This window comes from Sceloporus undulatus, chromosome 3, assembly GCF_019175285.1.
Source record: "Sceloporus undulatus isolate JIND9_A2432 ecotype Alabama chromosome 3, SceUnd_v1.1, whole genome shotgun sequence".
In the NCBI taxonomy this organism is placed as follows: domain Eukaryota; kingdom Metazoa; phylum Chordata; class Lepidosauria; order Squamata; family Phrynosomatidae; genus Sceloporus; species Sceloporus undulatus.
Window position 1 is genome coordinate 274,774,673 of NC_056524.1, and position 20,262 is coordinate 274,794,934.

Below are 20,262 nucleotides of genomic sequence, written 5' to 3' on the forward strand. Positions count from 1 at the left end.
CCAGGAGCAAGAGCAAGAGGCGGCCTCCAAAGAGGATGGAAGGGCTTCCTGGGGGCTTCCACAGCTAGGACCTCCTCCATAGACAGCCTTGGCTTTGCTCAGCAAATCAAGCGTCTATGGGCGGCTTTGACGCACTGAATGGGAGTTTGTTGGCAAGAGGGACACCCACAGAGTCACTGCAAGGGATTTGTTTTACTGAATCCTGTCAATTTGTTGTGGTTGTTGTGTGCCTTCATGTCCTTCCCAACTTATGGCGGCCATTTGTTGGTGTTGCTAACCAGCCTCCACTTGATCTGGACTCATGGCGGCCCTGTGCATGAGACATCTCCAAGACCCCCTGCCCTCCGCTATTCTTCTAGGTTCTTGCAGATTCACACCCGGAACCTCTTTAACCAACCCTATCATCGGGTTTTCATTGGCTGAGAGTGTGTGGCTCACCCAAAGTCAGAGGGCAGGCTTATCATATTTGCAGATGACACCAAACTAGGAGGAGTAGCTAATACTCCAGAGGACAGGATCAAGATTCAAAATGACCTGAATAGACTAGAAAGCTGGGCCAAAGCTAACAAAATGAAATTCAACACCGAGAAATGTAAGGTACTGCACTTAGGGCTGAAAAATGAAACGCAGAGATATAGGATCATGGGGGACAAGGAGCCCAAGGAGACCACAAATTGAACAAGAATCAAGAGTGCAATGCAGCAGCTAACAAGGCCAATGCAATTTTAGGCTGCATCAACAGAAGTATAGTGTCTGGATCAAGGGAAGGAATAGTGCCACACAACAGCTTATGTCAGGTTTCTAGATGCACTGGGGTGCCCCATGATTACAGCTTGGATAAGTTATTTTTGGGACCACAGCTCCCAGAATCTCCAAGCCAGCATGACCATTCCTCCTCTACCCCAACCCTCCCTCCTTAGACTAACTTCCTTGGCTAAGGCAATCCTGGGCAGTCCAGATTTCTTGTTGTTAGCTGTCCTTGAGTTGGTTTGGATTCATGGCGACCCATGGATGAGCCATCTCCAAGAGTCCCTCTCCTCCGCTGCATTCTTGCCCAGATCCTGAAATAAGCCTTTGCCCATAATAAGCCCCAGACCGAGTCTCTCCATCTGGTCTGTGGTCTTCCTCTCTTTCTTCTGTCCTCCACCTTTCAACTTGACCATCTTTGCTTCCACGGAGAGCCCCTGGTCTGACCTGTTCAAGAACCCATTTGTTGGTCTTCTTGGCTCTCCATGGGGTCCTCCTAAGTCCTCTTCTCCAGCCCTACATTTCAAAGGAGTTGGTTTTCTTTCTGTCTGCTTCCTTCTCTATCCAGCTCTCCCATCCGTACCTGGGGATGATGGGGAATGCAATGACCTGGACCATTCTGACTTTGGTGCTCAGTTGAAAGTCTTTGCTCTTCAGTGTCTTAATCTTCTTCTTCTTTCTTGACTGCCGTCTCCATTCTGGTCAATGTTTGATCCTAGATATGGGAATTCTTGAACTTGCGTACATATTTCTTCTGGGGTCCTTATTTTTGTTTTCTTTATGTTCAGCATCAGAGCTGCTTTTGCACTTTCATCCTTGACCTTCCTTATTAACTCTTCCAATTCCTGCAAGTCTTGTGCAAATATTACGGTGTCATTGTCCGCATCATATCTTCACTTGTTCATGTTGCTTCCTCTTGTCTTTGCTCCTCCTTTTTTCTGATTCTTATTCTGCTTTCCTTACGAGGTTTTAAACAAGGAAGGGGATAAGGAGGCAGTTTTGCCTGACCCCTTTGCCTATTGGGAACCACTCTGTTTCAATCCATAGACAGGGAATGAAAAGGGAACAGCCTTTCCTCTCGCTTGCAGTTAGAGATGAAGATGTGCCCATAGGACAGATGCCCCCCTGCCACCCCCATTTGCCCTATGAAAGGCTGTCCCCAAGCGCCCCCAACTGGAAAGCAAGGGCATTGGTCCCAGTGCCAGACGGATGTTGCTGCTCTTCCCATGTCAGCCACACAGATGGATGCAAAACCAGGTTCGCACATCTAGTCTGCTGCAAGAGGGGAAGGCAGCTTTGGCATAAGGCAGAAAGTTATGTTGTTTTCCTAAAACGAAATGAACACGTCTATGAATGTGAAGTCAAAGGGTTTCACAGCCAGTGTCCAGATTTTTAATGGGTTTTTTGGGCAACATGGCCGTGTTCTGGACGAATTTATTCCTGCGTCTGTGGCTGGCATCTTCAGAGAAGCCTAAATGCATTTACATGTACACAGTCCATTGTAGTTAAAGTGAAAATTTGGTAGGATGTGATGTTCTTAAAGAAAACTGGAAAAGAATAACATGGTTTTTTAAAAATTAACTATTTTTCCCCAATCCCAAGGCCTCTCCTTTCTCCTCCCATTGAGCCTCACCCCATTCACCCCATCTTTTCCACTGAGCTCCAGCATATTAAAGGAAGGCAGGAAAACTCCACGACCCGTTTCTGCCAAAAGGCAGATGTTAGGGGAGAGGTGGGACGCCACTTGGTGCAATCCACACCCCCTGCGCCCCATCCTGACACCCGTTTTGCTTTTTAAGCTTGCCTCTTTGCACAGCAGAGCCCTCTCTCTCTGTTTTGCAGTCTAGAATTGCTCTGCTTTGTTCCACCAAGGACTCCATCAGCCGCACCTCCCATCTTCAGAGCAATTGGATCGTGCGGTTTGGAAATGTATGTTTTAAAAACAAACCCCCAGCTTCTACAATGGCAATAATTAGGTAAATTGGCACAGCAGCGTTTCCTTCACCCGCCTCTTCTCCCGTTATTCTCCAGAGGGTTTTTGTTTGTTTGCCTGAACTGAAGCATGGATCATGGGCTGGAGACGTGGCAAAGGGATGCTGAGTCAACTCTGTGCCGGATGCTGGTGCTTCCATGTCTCTTTCATGGGAGCAGACTGAGCTCCCACCAAGCAGAAAGCTGAATCACATGCTTGCTTTCCATAGCTCTCCAGCGCTGGACCTAACCTCACTAAACACTGCTTTCTTATACTGTCGGTCCCCAAGGGCTGCATTTAGGTCAAAAGGTGAGCCAAAAAACGCTCAGAGAGCGTTAAATCCATCTCCTCTGCCTCCTTGTGACTTTCAAGAGCAAAGCAAAGCACACAACAGAAAGCAGTAGCATTCACTACCCCATGCAGGTGTAATGATGGACAATAGATTCGGAGAGCTTTGAAAGAGAACTGGACAAAGCCATGGAGGATAAGACTATCAATGGCAAGCAACTGTAATGGCTCTACCTTCCTTCCCATAGAAGAGGCAGTGTGCCTCTGTGCATCGGTTGCTAGGGAACGCGAACAGGAGGATGCTGCTGTTGCTTTGATGTGGTGCTTCCTAAGGGACTCTGGACGGCCGCTGGGGGACCAGGATGCTGACTAGCTCCATGATTCCCAGTATTTCATTCTCTAGCTACTCCGGGCATCACCTCCACAGACCCTGACTGTTGCCTGCGATGCTATTGAGTTTCTGAGAGCTGAAGTCCAAAACATCTGAAGGACCAGACCCACCAAGAGCTACCAGGGATCCAGCAAGTCTCTCAGCGCAAGGAAGGGCACTGCACAGCTTTCCAGACATTTAATTGCCACCCCAGCAGTCCTTACCAGCGCAGCCTGTGGTTATGAAGGCTTCGAGCTCTGGCCCAACATCTGGAGAGCAGCATGACTTCCACCTCTGTCTTAAAGGCTGGCTCAGCAGCTGTGTAAGAAGGGTAGTATTGCTACACAGGAGGGATTGCCACATCCCTGTCCTGGTGACCTTCCCCTAGGAGCAATGAGATGCCCATCTCTCTTCTGGGATCCCAAATGTGTTGGCCAAGGCAGAGACGAGGGTAGGAAGGGCAGTGCTCTTCAGGACCTTGGAACTAGCCACTTGCTAACCAATGGCAACAGCATCTGCATCGGACGGCAGGGCAAGGAACCTGGCTCCTTCCATATGTTAGCAGATAGCAAAGCCCATAAGCCCTACCCAGCATAACTAATGACCATAGAATAGAATCATAGAGTTGGAAGAGACCACATCCAGTCCAACCCTGCCATGCGGGAATTCAAAATCAAAGCACGGTATTCTAGGTGAGCATTCCAGGACACAGTATTCCAGGTGAGGCCTGACCAAGGCAGAATAGAGTTACACTATTACTTCCCTTGATTTAGACACTATACTTCTATTGATCAGAGCTGGAAATCCCAATCACCTGCTGGAACATCACAGGTTCTCCATTCCTGGCCTAGGAATGGAATGGGTATCCTTAGGCTGACATTAATACATTACAGTATTGCCCATGGAGTTAGTTAGGAATCAGTTAAGGCTTGAGACTGCAAGAGCCATCCAACCTCCTAACATGCCAAAGTACACTAAAGCACTCCAAGAAAGATATCCACCCAACCAGTTTAAAGACTTCCAAAGAAAGATAATCCACTGTCAAACAACAGTTTGGATAGCTCCAAAGGGACCCAAAGCAGCATTATTTTGGCCTGTCTGTATGGGGCCAGAGTCTTCTCTCTAGGAATCTCTAGGTCTTTCAGTGTGACTTTTGGTTAAAGTTGACCATAGAGTTGCACTGGAGGACCTTAGATATTCTTAGAGAGAACATATTAATCAATCCGTGAATAATCAAAGCCGCAAATATGGAGAGATGAGTGTAGTGTGTGGCCCCCTCTTCAAATCGCTTCAAGTGGGAACCAGGGTCATTCGAACTGGTTCAAACCGATTTGCAATCCGCTTTCAAAGGTAGCAGGAATCAGGCCATAGAAGCTATCCAGGGTAGTCTGTGAGCATACACAGAATTGGGGAGATCATATCATATGTACATATACATACACAAGCCCAGAGAAACATATGACCTGAGTCCTTCTGTGGCATCCAAGAAACTCGAAGCCACTTAAGCCCATGAAGAACACACCATAGCTGCACTTCTGTTTCAGGACATGCTTCTCCTTCTGCCTCATGCCAGGATAAACTTTTCTTTTTGTGGAACTGTAACTCCTAGAATGCTGTATAGTCCCAAAAGCACATGTTCCCCATACTCTGTTCTAGCTTTAGGCTCTCTCCACCATGACACCAATTCCATGGGGGCCATGCACTTTGAATCCTCAGGTGTCTTTGGAGACCACAGTGAGGCTGTTTGATTCCTGCGACTGAAAACAAAGGGCTTCCGATCTGCCTGCCTGCCTGCCTGCTCTTCATTCTATCGGTGCTTAGATTAAAGAGACAAGACAGGCTTGGATGGCTTTGTCAATTTAATCGACTCATCTTGATTCCACATTTCCTGTGTGCAACTCGGCTGAACGCCATCAAGCGCCCAGCGCAGCCCCAAAGGAAGAGCCAAACATCAGTCCAGTCTAACAGCGAGGCCATAAGGCTGAAAGAAAACAACAAAGTCTCTGTTCTCCAGCCAGAATCTGATGCCAGTAATCTGAGAAAAACTGAGACTGGGGAGCAACCTTTATCAGCCAAAAGAGATGAATAAGCTACTGGACATTCGCTCACGGCTTAAGTACCATCCTTTAGTGAAAGGGTGGGGACTACCTGGCCTGCAATGCCCATCATCTCTCATCACTGGCTTGGACTGATGGGAACCAGTCCCACAATATCAGGATTACCACAGCTGTCCAGCCCTTCTGAAGAAAAGGGAACAAAGATCCAAGCAGTGAAGGGACAGAAGTGCCAGTGCTCTGGTCTTAAAGAGAGTCCAATGTTTAGTGACAGGCCAGTGGAAGAAGGCAAAGGATTTGCCCCGAGATGAGGGGCAGGATCATTCCCACAACAGATTCAGGACTATGGATCAATGATCCCCAAACAGTGCCCTTTAAGAGATTTTGGACTTCAGCTCCCAGAAGCCTCAGCCATGTTGACCAACAGTCTGGGATTCTGGGAACTGAAGTCCTTTAAAGGGCACAGTTTGGGCACCACTGGTGTAGATGAACCTTTTATCATTGATGGAGAGGCCAGGATGAAGAGAGATTATTAACAGTTCTATAATCCTTAAACCAGGGTGAAAATTATGCCACCATTCAATGTTCTTGGTTTGCAAATCCCAGCAGCCCTACCCAGCATTGCTAAAGGCCAGGAATGCTGAGAGCTGCACTCCCCACAATAAGTGAAGCCACACACACAAATCCACACCCACCGGCAAGTGGCAACCTGGACGCGGCTAGAAAAGAGAGACAGCCCACAAAATAATACTCTGATGTGAAAACTCAGCTGACCCTATGGGAAAGTGTGAGAGGAGGCCGCTCCTCAGCCATTTTTAAAAACATGTTAGTTTCAGCCACTAGAGATCCCTTTTTCTTGGGAGGCTCAAGGCCCCAATGCTGAGGCAGGGACCAGTCGATTTGGCTCAGAGAGCTTGGCTCGAAATGACCGCTTTGCCCGGGTTGGAAGCTTAAGTTATGTCTGATGATCTGCACCTGCTACTTGACAAAGTACAAGGGGTCCAATATTACTGGACTGCAGATCCCATAGGTCCTATCCAACAGTCAGTGATGAGGAATGCTGGGCACTGCAGTCCAACCAGCAGCAGTGGCAGTTCTCATGTCAAGGGAATGATGGATTTGGTCTGGGTTTTAATTTGAACTTTGAAAGGAGTGATCCAAGGCGTGGAACCCTGTCTCAAAATGGGTTGAGCCAGACTAAACCACAGAGCAGATTCACCATCCCACTCACATGGAAGCTACCAGGCACCATTGATCTCCCTGAGGATTGCATTTTGCTCACACGGACATGGCAATATCTGGAGAAACCCTGTACTGTTTGAAAAACTGTTCATATTTTTTTGTCCCCAAATACCCTCAAGAACACGAGGACCACTTCTACCATGTCTGAGTCCACCCTGGACCAATTTTGAATCAGCCAGTGACTTCCACTCCTTGTTTTAAAAAAAGGCTTTTCCTGGGCCTAAAATGTCCCAGAAAGGCCCAAAAACATAGTGGAAATGCTCCCTCTCTCTCACCCCGAGAGGTCATTTTGGGGCACGAAAAGTTCTTGCAAAAGCAGGTGTAGTGGGGGGTTTGGCCCTCCCAGGTCTCCTGGGGGGCTGATGTAGCCTCCTACCCTTCCACTTTGGCCTAGGACCTGAGTGGATCCACACTTACCAGCAATACAGATTTGGGAAGTGAGAGGTGTGGGGAGAAACTGAGTGGCATAACAGTGAAGCTGTCATCTCCCCCCTCGTGGCAGAGTCCTGTGACTCTTGCTCTTTCTGTCCTGTTAAAGCCCTGACATGCCACCCTAGGAGTGGGATGAAGGCATTCTAGTGAACATTCTAGTGTTGCCCAGGCCATTCTCCTAGGCCTGATAAAGAGGAACCACCCGTTCTATGGGGCGCCTGCAGATGGGGCAGTTGCGGTTGGGCAAAGCCTGGAAGCAGCCAAAGCAACAGCAGACATGTCCACAGGGCAGGAGAACACATTCCCGGAGGTTTGTAAGGCAGACGACGCAGGCGTTTTCAGGCGGCTCCGCAGTCTGGTCCAGGCTATTGCAGCGCAAGAGGTCTTCAAATTCTTGTCGTTGCGCCTCCTGTTCTCGCTTGAGCTGGCGATGTCGGTACGCACGGCAGAGAGCATGCAGGACAGCGGCAGCGGCTACCAACCCACAGACTAGAGTAGCCCACTTCCAGAAGCTCCTGACTGACTGCAGATCAGCCAGTAACGTCTGCCAGTCGCCCAGGCACAGGAAGTATCCACTGCCATTGTCTGGAGGCTCTAGGTGGAGGGACCCATCTGGGTGCAGTGTCAGCTGGCCAATGCCAGTGAGGCTGCTGCCCACCAGGAGCATCTCTTCCGTCTCCAGGAAGCCCTTGGGCTTCTCTCCACTCAGATAATGGCCCAGCAAATCCTTGAAGCCTGGAGAGGTCTGTTGGAAGCGCTCATACACTGTCTCCAGGGGCAGGTCAATGGCATCAAGGGGGGATTCCACACTCACCTGCCCCCCAGCGGCTTTGCCACTGGAGGATGCCAAGACGAAAGGGACGGTATGGACTTGCTCCAGCACCACCCGCTCACTATCCGTCCTGCAATGAGAACAGAGCTCTGAGAATAGGTTGCATAGCAAAATGATGTCCCTTATATAAAATGGCAAAATCAAGGTTTGCTATTGGGAATTTATACTTTTTTGGAATATTTTGAAGTCGTGGATGCTTGAATCCGTGGATAAAAAAATCCATGGATATGGAGGGCTGAGTGTATTCACGTATACTGTGAACTACCTCAGATTCCATACTGAGAGGAAGGTGGGATATAAATAAAGTTAAATAAAACACAGTGGTCTCTCACATTCACTGAGTTTAGGGACACAGAATTTATCTAAAGCTTCTTTTTTGGACTACAGTTCCCACAGTCCACCCCATCCCAGCCTTCCCCACACTTGAAATGATCCTCTGTGGCAGGCTCATGTACTGTGCATGGCAGAAGATGCCAGCAACAAGGCACTGCCTTGGAAACCACTGACCCAATGCCTTACCAGCTCCGGGCCAAGCTGTTCCAGATCAGGCGATGCTCCTTCAGCATCAGTCTCTCAATCACTCCCTGTAGTTCCCTGTGGTACGGACTGGTCAGAGGGGCATCAGCTGGCTGTACTACACCTAAAAAGGGAGACAGTGGGATCGTTGCAAGGCGGGATGCAAGAGACGTAAGAGCCAGTGTGGCATTGTGGCTAGAAGACTGGACTGGGATTTGGCAGATCCGTGGCAAGTGGTTTTTTGGAGCCCTCATTAGCATCACAACCAAACATTAGCTCTCCAGTGACAAGAAAGAGTTAATTTGCATTAGTGACTTTATTTGATACGTGTCGCATTAGCTTTGCAAAGCCTAGGAAAAAGACATGAAGGCTGGGAACAGACTGGATAAGTTAATTTCCTCTGTTGCTCACCTGCTTGCACAATTCACATACCAGTTAGCAGGGAGATGGGTCACATTTGCGCAGTGGCATCACTAGGGTTGGCATCACTACACATGGTGTCAGCCTCCCAATAGGCCTCCTCACATCCTACACTATACAGAATCCTTAGTCATGTTTTTTGTAATAACGTGACTCATAAATCGTAATTCCCATATATCATTGAACGTAATGGCAACTAATTGTGACTAGCAAAATTAAAATCATACCAATCAAATTACAATGCCATATGCACAGCCTAAATGTATTTACATACACAGACAAAGTTTCATATGGTTAAAGTTAAAAATTGGTAAAATGTGATGCTTTTAGAGAAAATTTAAAAAGACTAACATACTTAAAATTAAAAAAGTCTGAGACCTCTCCTTTTCCTCCATTGAGCCTCACCCCACTCACCCTTTCGCTTACGGCATTTTAAAGGAGTGCAGGTGAATGCCACAGTCTGTTTCTGCCAAAGAGACAGATGTTTGAGGAGCAGTGGTGCCACCCCACCTTAGAGTGCCACCTGCACAACACCACTGCACTTGTGTACTTTTCATTTACTTTGGTTGCGTCTGCACTATGGAACCCTTGGGAGTCTTGGTTCCTCCAGGTTTTTTCAGCTACAACTTTCACAGTCTCTTACACAGAGTCACAGAACTATCGAGTTGGAAGAGACCACAAGGGCCGTCCAGTCCAGCCCCCTGCCATGCAGAAAATCACTGTCAAAGCATCCCCGACATGCTGGCAGGCGCATGTGAGAGGTGAAATCCAAAGCATTTGGAGGACCAAATACTCCCTGCCTCTGCACTGGACTCTGGATTTTAACAGTTGGGGATAAAAACAACAGCCTGGGAGAGGATGTATTATTGTCTCTCCAGAGCCATTCAAGTCACACAGTAGATATGTAGCTTCCAACAGTTTCTTTTTCATTTACAGAAGCCTATCTAGCTGCCTTGCCACCAAGAAGCAATTTCTGCTCACTACAGGTAACCAGGCAAGGACTCATTTATAAATCTGCAATGCATTCCATCGCTAAGGGCAGAATTGTCATAAAGAAGTGTGGTGATAAATTGAATGGAATAGACCAGGATCAGGGTGCTGGGAAACTGGTCTACTGGCTTTCACCTTCAAACCAGGATACACCGTCTTGTAGGCCTCTTACCTTCAATGACAACATAGTCCAGGCAGCTGCTGTCTGTGGCAGAGAGGATGCTGGGAAGATCGGCACTGACCTGAAGCTTTGGAGCCTCCTACATAAGAAAGAAAAGAAAAGAAGAGGGACAGCCTTGTAAGAGCGGTCTGAGAAGTCAGGTGAGTTGTGAAGTCCTGGGTTCAAATTTTCCCAAAAGTTGACAGATAGTCTTTGTCAATTTGGTGTCTTGTAAGAACCTGTCTTTCTGGGTCAGGGAAAATGTCCATCTAGCTGAATATTCTGTACCCAGAAACAGCCTGAAAGTTGCCTCTGGGAAGGTTACAATCTGTGCACAGATGCAGAGGCAGCACAGCCCTCCCAGGTCTGTTCTCTGCATCTGTCATTTTGAACACAGTTATCTTGCACATAGGCATCAACAGACCTCTGTAATTTGCCTAACCAAGGCTGAGGAATGTGCGCTCCTCCCGATGCTGCTGGACTGTAACTCACATGGCCTCTGTTCAGAACAATCAATCATAAAGTCAATCCAGCAGTTCCATAATCCTAGTCCCATCCTTTCTTAAACCATCAAAGCTAATGGCCATCAACAGATCTTGGAAGAGCAAATTCTGTAGGATGTCTGAAGGGAGGCTTCCTTTTCTCTTCTAAGTCTAATCAATTTTGTTGAGAAACCTTCCAGAGGTTTGTGTGTTTGTGTGAGGCAAGGAGGAAATATCTGTGAACTGCTTATAGCTGAAGATTTCAAAGTGGTGTGCAACAATAATACATTTGCTGGGGTTAGGGGTAAAGGATCCCTGTGAATGTGGAAAACCCGCAAATAAAAAAACACTATTTGTTTTACCTCTCTAGGAATCTCCAGGTCCTCCGGTGCAACTCTGTGGTCAACGACTGCCAGACGTTGATCACAGAATCATGTTGGAGGACCTACAAATGTCTACAGAAGTGTTTTCTCTGGGAACCTCTAGGTTTTCCTCCTCAATTCTAGGGTCAACTTCCAGCAGAATTGTGCTGCAAGACTTAAGAGATTCCTAGAGAGAACATATTAAGCAAAACCACAAATAATCAAAGCCAAAAAAGACAACGCCGCAAGCGTGGAGGGTCAATTGTACAACATACAATTTAAACAACATACACAAAACAAGTTGCAATATTTATTTATTTGTAAAAACAGATGGTGTAATTAAACTACACCAGAACGGCTCATAAAAACAGGTAACTCCTCAAGATGTGCCTAAAAGTAAGTCTTGGGGGAGCATGTCTGACATCACAGAGAGAAGCATTTCCATATGGCAACTGTCGTTGCATTAGATGCCCTGCTCCAAATGACTGCCGAATGGGCTTTGGGAGCATGTGGTACCACCAGGACAGCACCTCCAGATGACCTTAAAAAAACCAATGCTTCCAGGGGAGAAGGCATTGTCTCTTGTAAGCTGGCCCTCCACATCCACTGATTCTGCACCCATGGATCCCATTATCCATGGACTGAAAATATTGCCCCCCCTCCCAAAAAAATTCCAAAAAGCATTGCCATTTTATATAAGGAACAGCATTTTACTCTGCCACTCTTTATAATGAGACTTGAGCATCCACAGATTTTTGTATCCGTGGGGGTCCTGGAATCAAACCTCAGTGGATACCAAAGCCCACCATAATCAGCTCCCAAGATGTGAAGTTGAAGGCTTTCACGGCCGGCATCCATCGTTTTTTGTGGGTTTTTTGGGCTATGAAGCCATGTTTGAAAAAAGTTCATTCCTGACATTTCTCCAGTAGCTGTGGCTGGCATCTTCAGAGAATGCTGGCAGGGAAGAGAGTTGGGCATATATACTGTTGGTTGAGGAGAAGCGATTGGCACGTGAATCTGGGTATTGTTCTGTTCTTGAATGGCAAGGCCTGGGGGGAGGGGTCTATTGAATTAATGGTCCCCTCTCTGCTGGGAAACATCCCAAGATGTTTAGGGCTTTTTATACTAATAAGAAAACTTCCTTGTCTGGGAGGAAACAAGAAGCCGGCGCAATTTCTTTGGCGCAGCTGTTACATGTCATTAAGTCACTGTGATGTCATGGACTTTATTTCGAAATACTGTTGAATTTTGGGGTTGTATGTTACAATATTAGATAAGGAGCTGTCATTCATTCTCTCAATGAATGCTGGAATCGGTGGAATGTCTGAGGAGATTTGCCTAAGGCTGGTGAATGAGTTCAGTTGGGAGTTCAGCTGGACAAGGATATTTAGAGTTAGACTAGGGTTGGAGGAGGAGAAGAGAGTGTTTGTAAGGGGTTTGGTATGGCTGGTCTGCATTAGCTTGAGAAGAGTGTGAGAAAGGGTGTGTTGTGTTTAAAATCTACTAAATAATTAATCTGCTATATTATGTTTAACATGTAAACAGAATTCTTTTTGTTTTTATTCACATTTGGCCTCCAGAAACACTATCTATCTGACAGCCTGGATCCAAACATGGGGCCTGTGATGGCAGCACTGAATGTAGAGGGATGGTGTTCACTGGGGATAGAAGTTGGGTAAATCCTCATATGTACCTTGAGGGCATCCAGGAGACCCCCACAGCTGGTGCCCCACAGGTCCTTACATTGGGGCAGAGGCGGAGGTCAGAGCAAGCCCTCACTCTTGGTGACTGCAATGAGCACCATAGAAGTCTTCACAAATGGTGGGTTAAAGATCCTACATTTGGCTACAGCAGTGGGATTGCCTGAGAAGAACCCTCATAGCTGATGATGCTGGTTGGGCTGTCCGAGTGGAAAACCCCACAGTTGGGGGGGAGGTAGGAAACCCCCACAGTCCCCCCATTCAGAATCCTAGCCAAAGAATTCTATACCAGGTGGATACTCATGGAATCAAAGAATCACAGAGTTGGGAGAGACCGCAAGGGCCATCCAGTCCAACCCCAGTCTGCCATGCAGGAATTCAAAGCACCCCTGACAGATGGCCAGCCAGCCTCTGTTTAAAGACCTCCAAAGAAGGAGATTCCACCAAAATCTCTGATGAAGTATGATCCACTGTCAAACAGCCCTTATTGTCAGGTAGTTCCTCCTAATGTTGAGCTGGAATCTCTTTTCCTGGAGCTTGCATCCACTGCATTGTGTCTTATTCTCTGGAGCAGCAGAAAACAAGCTTGTTCCCTCCTCAATATGACATCCCTTCAAATATTTAAACAGGGCTATCATATCACTTCTTAACCACCTCTTTCCCAGGCTAAACATTCCCAGCTGCCTAAGTCTCTCCTTGTAGGGCATGCTTTCCAGACCCTTCACCATTTAGCCGCCCTCCTCTGGCCATGTTCCAGTTTCTTCTCCTCTGAGTTGTCATCCCAAGAGCAAAAGAGAGGCAAGTTGAACAAAAGCATACCTGGATCCTGGCCACAACCTTGGCCTTCTTCCTGTGCAAGTAATAGAAGAGGCCAGAGAAGGCTAGGCTCGATCCCAAACATATCAGCTCTCCTGGTGTGAAGGGCAAAGCATCCATCAGAGCTTCTTCACAATGACTGCAAGAGGGGAAGAATAATAGTAACATAAGAGTTGGAAGGGACCCCATAAGCAACAAGTCTAACACACACACACACACACACCCACACACCCTGCTCAATGCAAGAACTCCAGTGAGAGCATTCCCAGGAGGCAGCTGTCCAGCCTCTTTGGAGAGCTCCAGCGCCTCTCTGGATCACTGGCCCCAATGCTGAACTACTTTTACAACCAAGAAGACCTCTCCAATATTCAGTTGAAAAGGACCCTTTGTTGTTGTTAGATGCCCTAAAGTCAACTTTGACTCACGGGGTCCCTGTGGATGAGACATCTATAACCCCCTCCCCTTGTCCTCAGCCTCTCTGCTCAGGTCCTTCAGGCCCAGGCCTGTGTCTTCTCTGCTCAAGTCTATCCATCCGGCATGCGGTCTTCCTCTCTTTCTACTGCCATTCACCTTTCCTAGCATCGTTCTCTTTTCTAATGGTTCCTTTTCCCTGATGATGTGGCCAAAGTACAAGCTACCATCCGGCAATTTAAGACCATTGGACCTGGTCCTCCTACAAACCTATCTCAGGGACAGCACTTCAGATATTGCACTTCAGTGTGCAATCATGTTAGCCTCCATTCTGGCCTTCACCAGGCTGACCATGCCCAACCTTTCTTCTCCATACGTTTTATCATCCCTGTTGTCATTCCCTGAATTGGCTCCAACTTGTCCATTGTTGTTGCATGCCTTCAAGTCATTTCCAAGTTATGGCGACCCGAAGGCAAACCTATCATGGGGTTTTCTTGTGTCCTTCTATTTTAAAGACAAACAAACAAGTACTAACCAGGGCTTACTCTGCTTAGCTGCCAAGATCAGATGGGATGTTTGTGCAACTAGGGCGGGGTACAAACCTCCGCTTTGCGGCGCTTCCCCGCCGCCGCCATTTGCTCCGTGCGGGAGCCACAGCAGCCAAACCGCGCGACTCCCGCGCGGAGCAAAAAAGAAGCTCCATTTCGGAGCTTCTTTCTGCGGCGCATCTATGACGTCGCGAGGCGCCTGGCGCGGACTCGCGATGTCATAGGCGCCGCGACACGTCTGGACGCTGTGCGTCCAGTACGTAAAGATGGCGGCGCCCATGTAGAAGGGGCGCCGCCATCTTGTACGTATAGGATACGTACTAGGGTTAGGGGGGTGCGGAAGCACCGCCCCTTCCTAACCCTAGTACGTATCTTATACGTACTAAATGGCGGTGTGTATCCCGCCAAAGAATCCTAAATACTCCTACTTCTGCTGCAAATCCCAGGACAGAATCATGGCAGTTAAAATGAAAATGGCAGCATGGTTCTGAAATCCTTTGAAATGTGAAGAAAGTCTGAAATCCAAGACAGCTCTGGTCCCAAGCATTTTGGATAAGGGAGACTCAACCTGTAGAATCAGAGAGTCATAGAATCATAGAGTTGGAAGAGGCCCCAAGGGCCCTGATCGAGTCCAACCCCAAACTGCCATGCAGGAACTCTCAATCAAAGCATTCCCTGTGACAGATGGCCATCCAGCCTTTGCTTAAAAACAGCCTCCAAAGGAGACTCAAAGGCAGCATCTTCCTTTGTCGAACAGCTCTTCCTAATGTTGAGGTGGAATCTCTTTTCCTGGAGCTTGCATCCATTGCTCTGTGTTCTAGTCTCTGGAGCAGCAGAAAACAATCCTGATCCATCCTCAATGTGACATCCCTTCAAGTATTTAAACAGGGCTATCATATCACCTCTTAACCCTCTCTTCTCCAGGCTAAACATCCCCAGATCCCTCAGTCCTTCCTCATAGGACATGGTTTCTAGACCCTTCACTATTTTAGTCACCTTCCTTTGGACACATGGCTCCAGTTTCTCAACGTCCTTTTTGAATTGTGGTGCCCAGACACAATATTCTAGGTGGGGCCTGACCAAAGCAGAATACAGTGGCACTATTACTTCCCTTGATCTAGACACTATACTTCTATTGATGCAGCCTAAAATTGCATTGGCCTTTTTAGCTGCTGCATCACACTGTTGACTCATGTTCAACTTGTGGTCTACTTGGACTCCTAGATCCCTTTCACACGGATAAGTCTCTTGTTCAGCCAGGCGTCCCCCATAATCCTATATCTGTGCATTTTATTTTTCTGCCCTCATTTCTCCTTGTTGAAATTCATTTTGTTAGCTTTGGCCTAGCTTTCTAGTCTATTAAGATCATTTTGAATCTTGATCCTGTCCTCTGGATATTAGCTACTCCTCCTAGTTTGGTGTCATCTGCAAATTTGACAAGCTTGCCCTCTATGGATAAAGCCCTCAACACTGCAGGCTCTGGGCTCAAATCTTGCGCTTCCCTGCCCCACTGGGTGCAACAGAAGGTGCGTGTTGTGTGCTGGTGAGTGTGTGTGTGTGTGTCTGTGAACAGGAGTCGTTTATAGTCCAGAAATAGGAAGGATGACCTTTCCCAGAGCTGACTGCAGAGATCTCCAAGATGCCTCCTTGCAAAGTGAGCCAGGATGGTGTTTGTGGTGGTTGCAGTGCTGGACTGGACTCTGAGGGACTAGGGTTTGAATGCTCATCCATGAGCATGTCACACTCTCTCAACCTCAAGGGGAAGGCAGAGTCAACAAATCTTGCCAGGAGAATCCTGTTGGAGATGACTTGAAGGTACACAACAAGAACAACAACAAAGCAAGAAACCAGCTGCTGCACCCAGGACACATCTGCACTGTGGAATAACGTGGTTTTGACACCACTTTGACTGCTTACAGGATTATTATTATCATCATCATTCTTTATTTGTATAGGGCCATAAACTGACGTGGCCCTTTACAAAAACAACCCAAGTCAAAACATTAAAACCTGCCAGAAAGGTGTACATCTCTGAAGACAACGAAAGCCAAGGGCACAATAATTACACACCAAACTATGCGTGCTCTCAATGCAGAACCAAATACAAAGGTTCTAAGTGTCTCAAACAGCGTTGCCTGCGAAGCTCCAAACCCTGGGCTTGGTGTTTTTGTGGGGCTCCAGAGCTCTTGGTCGGAGGGAGGCCACACAAACCTTGTGGAACTGCAGCACTTAAAGCGGTATGAAACTGCGTTATCTCTACAGTGTAGACGCTCCCTTTGTTGGAAGAAGCCCAGGCTGAAGAGGTATTGGCAGGGAGGAAGATAAGAGCAGAGCGCTCAACCTGCTTCATCGGATTGTATATCTACCTATCTATGCTTCAAGGGATTATAGATATATAGATATACAGTGGACCCTTGTTCCAAGATCCCCCGCATAGAACAAAATCTGTTTAAGCTCAAGTCCCATTAAATATAATGAGAGAGCAAAAGGGTGTCCCTTATAAAAGTGGAAAATATATGAAATATTATATATATAATCCCACAAAGCATAGATAGATAGATAGATAGATAGATAGATAGATAGATAGATATAATCCCATGAAGCATCATATATAGTGCTCATCCTGCTTCATGGGATTGTATATATATTATATGCTTTATATATTATATGCTAATATTGCAAGGTATGCAATCCATTTTGACTTTTCCCTGGCAGATTTCTGTATAACAATATGGAGATATATATATATATATATATATATATATATATATATATATATATACACACATACATATGCTTCATGGGAACCCATGAATATATATAATCCCATGAAGCACACACACACACACATATACTGTATATCTATATATAGCCCCATGAAGCATATGTCCATCTTGTCATACAGAAATCTTCAAGGGAAAAGTCAAAATGGATCGCATACCTTGCAGTATTAGGAAAAACAGAGGACACGGCCAATTACAAACAAAAGCATGCATATATCTATATCTATATAATCCCATGAAGCGGGAGGAGCACTCTGTCCATGCTCAGAGGCACTTTCGCCATGCTCTTTAGAGCTGGGAATCCTGTCAGCGGCTAGAACAGGAGAGAGGCCCCCGCGAAGAGCCCTTACCCTTCTTCCTCAGTCCAGGACTCGGAGTCCCATGATCCCTTCTGCTGCGTGCTGCTCCGTCGGAACCCAAGTGCCGCGGCCGGAGTCGGCGGCCGAGGCGCCAGCGAGCGACGCACCGCCGCAGGGGCGCCTGGGAAATGAAGTCCAGCGGCTGAGCGGCGCAGCCTGGCAGCGCGCCTCCGAGACTACGACTCCCGGCATGCTCTGCTCGCCACCGGAAGCGAGGCCTGAGCCTTGCCACAACTGGGCCCCCGTCGAAGGCTCTGTTATGGCGGCCGTGGCAAGGAGCAGGAGGAAGGAGACAAAAGGTGTGTGAGTGTGTACAGCTTGGCGGTTGTGAGTCTGTGTGTCTTGTGGGGAGGCCCTGCGGCTTGCCCTCTCTTTATCCTAAGGTTGCAAGGCATGATGCAGTCCATTTTGACTTTTCACTGTGTGACAATATGGAAAGAGGCATCTATATCTGTATGCTTCATGGGGTTTTATATATAGACACACACACATATATAAGAGAGAGAGAGAGAGAGAGAGATCTCATTCTGCTTCATGGGATTATATGTGTGTGTGTGTGTGTGTGTGTGTATAATCCCATGATATAGATAAGATCATCCTGCTTCATGGGGTTTTATATATATGCTTATTGTGGGATTATATATATGGGATTTCATCGTTTAAGGAAAGGAAGAAACAGCCATTCCTGTGTGTGTTGTGTGTGTGTGTGTGTATATAGTCTTGTCTTCTCTGCAGATGCTGCTGCTGCTGGAGAGCCTCAGGAATGAGCTCTTCTGGAGCCTCTGGACACAGAGCCCCCGAAAAGCCCACCGGAAACCACAAAGTATGGACAGAGCTTGGGCCATAATAACATTTCCAAAGGCCTGTGTTTTTCTCTCTGGAGAATGCAGATGCGCATGCCTTAAGGATGCGCCAGGGATGTGGCCTGTGACCCACAGACCCTCCTCCTCCCGGGACAAGACAGAGATTACACACCTTCCAATGCCGAGGGGCAGGGAATGACTAGTAACAATAATGTCTCTGTAGCTTTCTGGGGCTAACAAGAATCACAGTGAAGACGTAGTGAAAGGGCAGCCCTTCTCCCAGTGGAGTAAAACCTTGTTTGCTTGTGTCTTTACAGGAATGGCTGTTTCTTCCTTTCTTCAAATGAACTGCATCCAACTCTGCAAGAGCAGCTTGCACACAAGGCAGCCCCACGGAAGAGCAGCGGAGATAAGGCAAGGCCTTCCAGATCAAGGACAGTGTTGCACACACACACACACACACAGAGTGACTCCCATTCGTAGAATAGACATCGATTAGATCTAGTATGAAATCCCTTCAACCTGTTTAAGGGTTCTTGGAAAGGGTTCGCAGTCGGCCATTGCCAAAAGAGGTGTCTGCCTCCCTTTTAGCCAGTGTTTAGCTGCCACATTATCCCCATGAAATACTATCCCTTTGAAAATATCTAGCAATATCTTCTCCTGCTCTGCCCTCAGATGCTTTCTATGGGGTTGAGCTGCTGGAGGAACAGAAGAAGGACCCCCTGCACTGATGCTGCCGCCGCTTCTTGCCAACAGTGCCATCGGCAGTGAGTAGGATCCCCCTCCTGTCTCTCTGTCCCCTTTCCCTTTCTCTTGGGATGGTACTTTCCCTAATGGCCCCCTGTTTCTTCTTCCTCTCCCCTTTAGCACCCCCATCCATTCGTAACAATCTCAGGCATGAATCGCTACCGGATCCAAATTGTACTTCCAGCAATGGTGCAGCAATTGAGACAGCAGCTGGTGACAATCCAAAAAAGGAGGTGAGAGGGATGCAAACTGTGGGGAGGAGGGGGGCCAAAGGGGTCCCCTGGGTGAGCTGCTTGAGGTGGGTGGGAGGGCAGGCCGGCCCCGGGGAGAGTGCCCCCTTATTAATGCCCCCTTGGGCTTCTCTCCTGACGCTCTCTGCAGCCACCACTAGCCCCCCCCCCCCAGTGAGGAGGAGAAGGAAGAGAGAAAGCTTTCAGCACATACACCAATGGTTTCTTAGAAACACCCCCCCCCATTGATGCCACCCCACAACGTCAACATCGCCACCGGCCGTGAGTAGAAACCCCTCCTGTCCGTCTGTCCCCTTTCCCTTTTCTCTTGGGAGGGTGGTGCCTTACTTTTCTTCTTCTTCTCCTCCCCCTTAGCCCTCTGCTTGGTCCAGTCCTGGAGGCCGTAGCCCATCCCCAAATAGGAAGAGACAACAGATGAGAGGTCCAAGAAAGGAAGAAGAAAAATGGGGACCTTGGGGCGCCTCCCCCTCAAAAAACAACAGAGGTGAGAAGGATCCAGGTGGCCCCCAGCAGCCAAACTCCAGAGCACCTAATGAGGGGAACACAGGGTCCAGGGGGTCCCTCCTCCTTCCTGGGGGAGATCATACCCCTCCACCCCTGAGGAAGAGGAAGAATTGTAGCCCACCCCCTCCCTTAAGGATGTATAATAATAAAATATAATAGCAATGAAAATGTGACTCTTTGTAAGCAGTATGTCTCCTTATATGTTTACAGTATATTCTATAGTACAGCTGGCCCCTTTTTATCCATGGATTCAATATAAATAATAATAGTAATAATGAAATATTTATGTATATCCCGCCTCTTCCGCTTTGAGGATCCAGGCGGGTAACAGCTTGAAAATGTTTTTTAAAAGGTATAAGTTTCAAATAGCAAACCTTGATTTTTGCCATTTTATACTAGTCTGCTTCCATGAACTACAAATCCCAGGATCCCTTTGGTGGGGGCCATGCCCAAAGCAAGGGTTGAGTCTGGCT

General features: G+C 47.5%; 1 protein-coding gene and 1 long non-coding RNA gene across 3 annotated transcripts; one reads left to right on the forward strand and one right to left on the reverse strand.

Moving 5' to 3' along the window:
* Nucleotides 1–4,564: 4,564 nt before the first annotated feature.
* Nucleotides 4,565–17,552, reverse strand: LOC121927148 (mitochondrial ubiquitin ligase activator of nfkb 1-A-like). 2 transcript variants are annotated; one of them, XM_042460741.1, is made up of 6 exons: nt 17,476–17,528; nt 15,950–16,137; nt 13,387–13,522; nt 10,036–10,123; nt 8,457–8,577; nt 4,565–8,007 (listed from the first exon to the last, which is right to left on the reverse strand). In XM_042460741.1, exons 3-6 carry the CDS (start codon nt 13,501–13,503, stop codon nt 7,284–7,286), a joined length of 1,050 nt encoding a protein of 349 aa, XP_042316675.1. In that variant the 5' UTR covers nt 13,504–13,522; nt 15,950–16,137; nt 17,476–17,528; the 3' UTR covers nt 4,565–7,283. The 2 variants fall into 2 exon arrangements, with proteins under 2 accessions (XP_042316675.1, XP_042316676.1); XM_042460742.1 differs by lacking the exon at nt 15,950–16,137 and having other exon boundaries at nt 17,476–17,552.
* Nucleotides 17,553–17,689: 137 nt separating this feature from the next.
* Nucleotides 17,690–19,680, forward strand: LOC121926152. Its single transcript, XR_006102981.1, has 5 exons — nt 17,690–17,783; nt 18,963–19,054; nt 19,155–19,267; nt 19,416–19,546; nt 19,640–19,680. It is a non-coding gene; the product is annotated as an uncharacterized LOC121926152 (long non-coding RNA).
* Nucleotides 19,681–20,262: the final 582 nt, after the last annotated feature.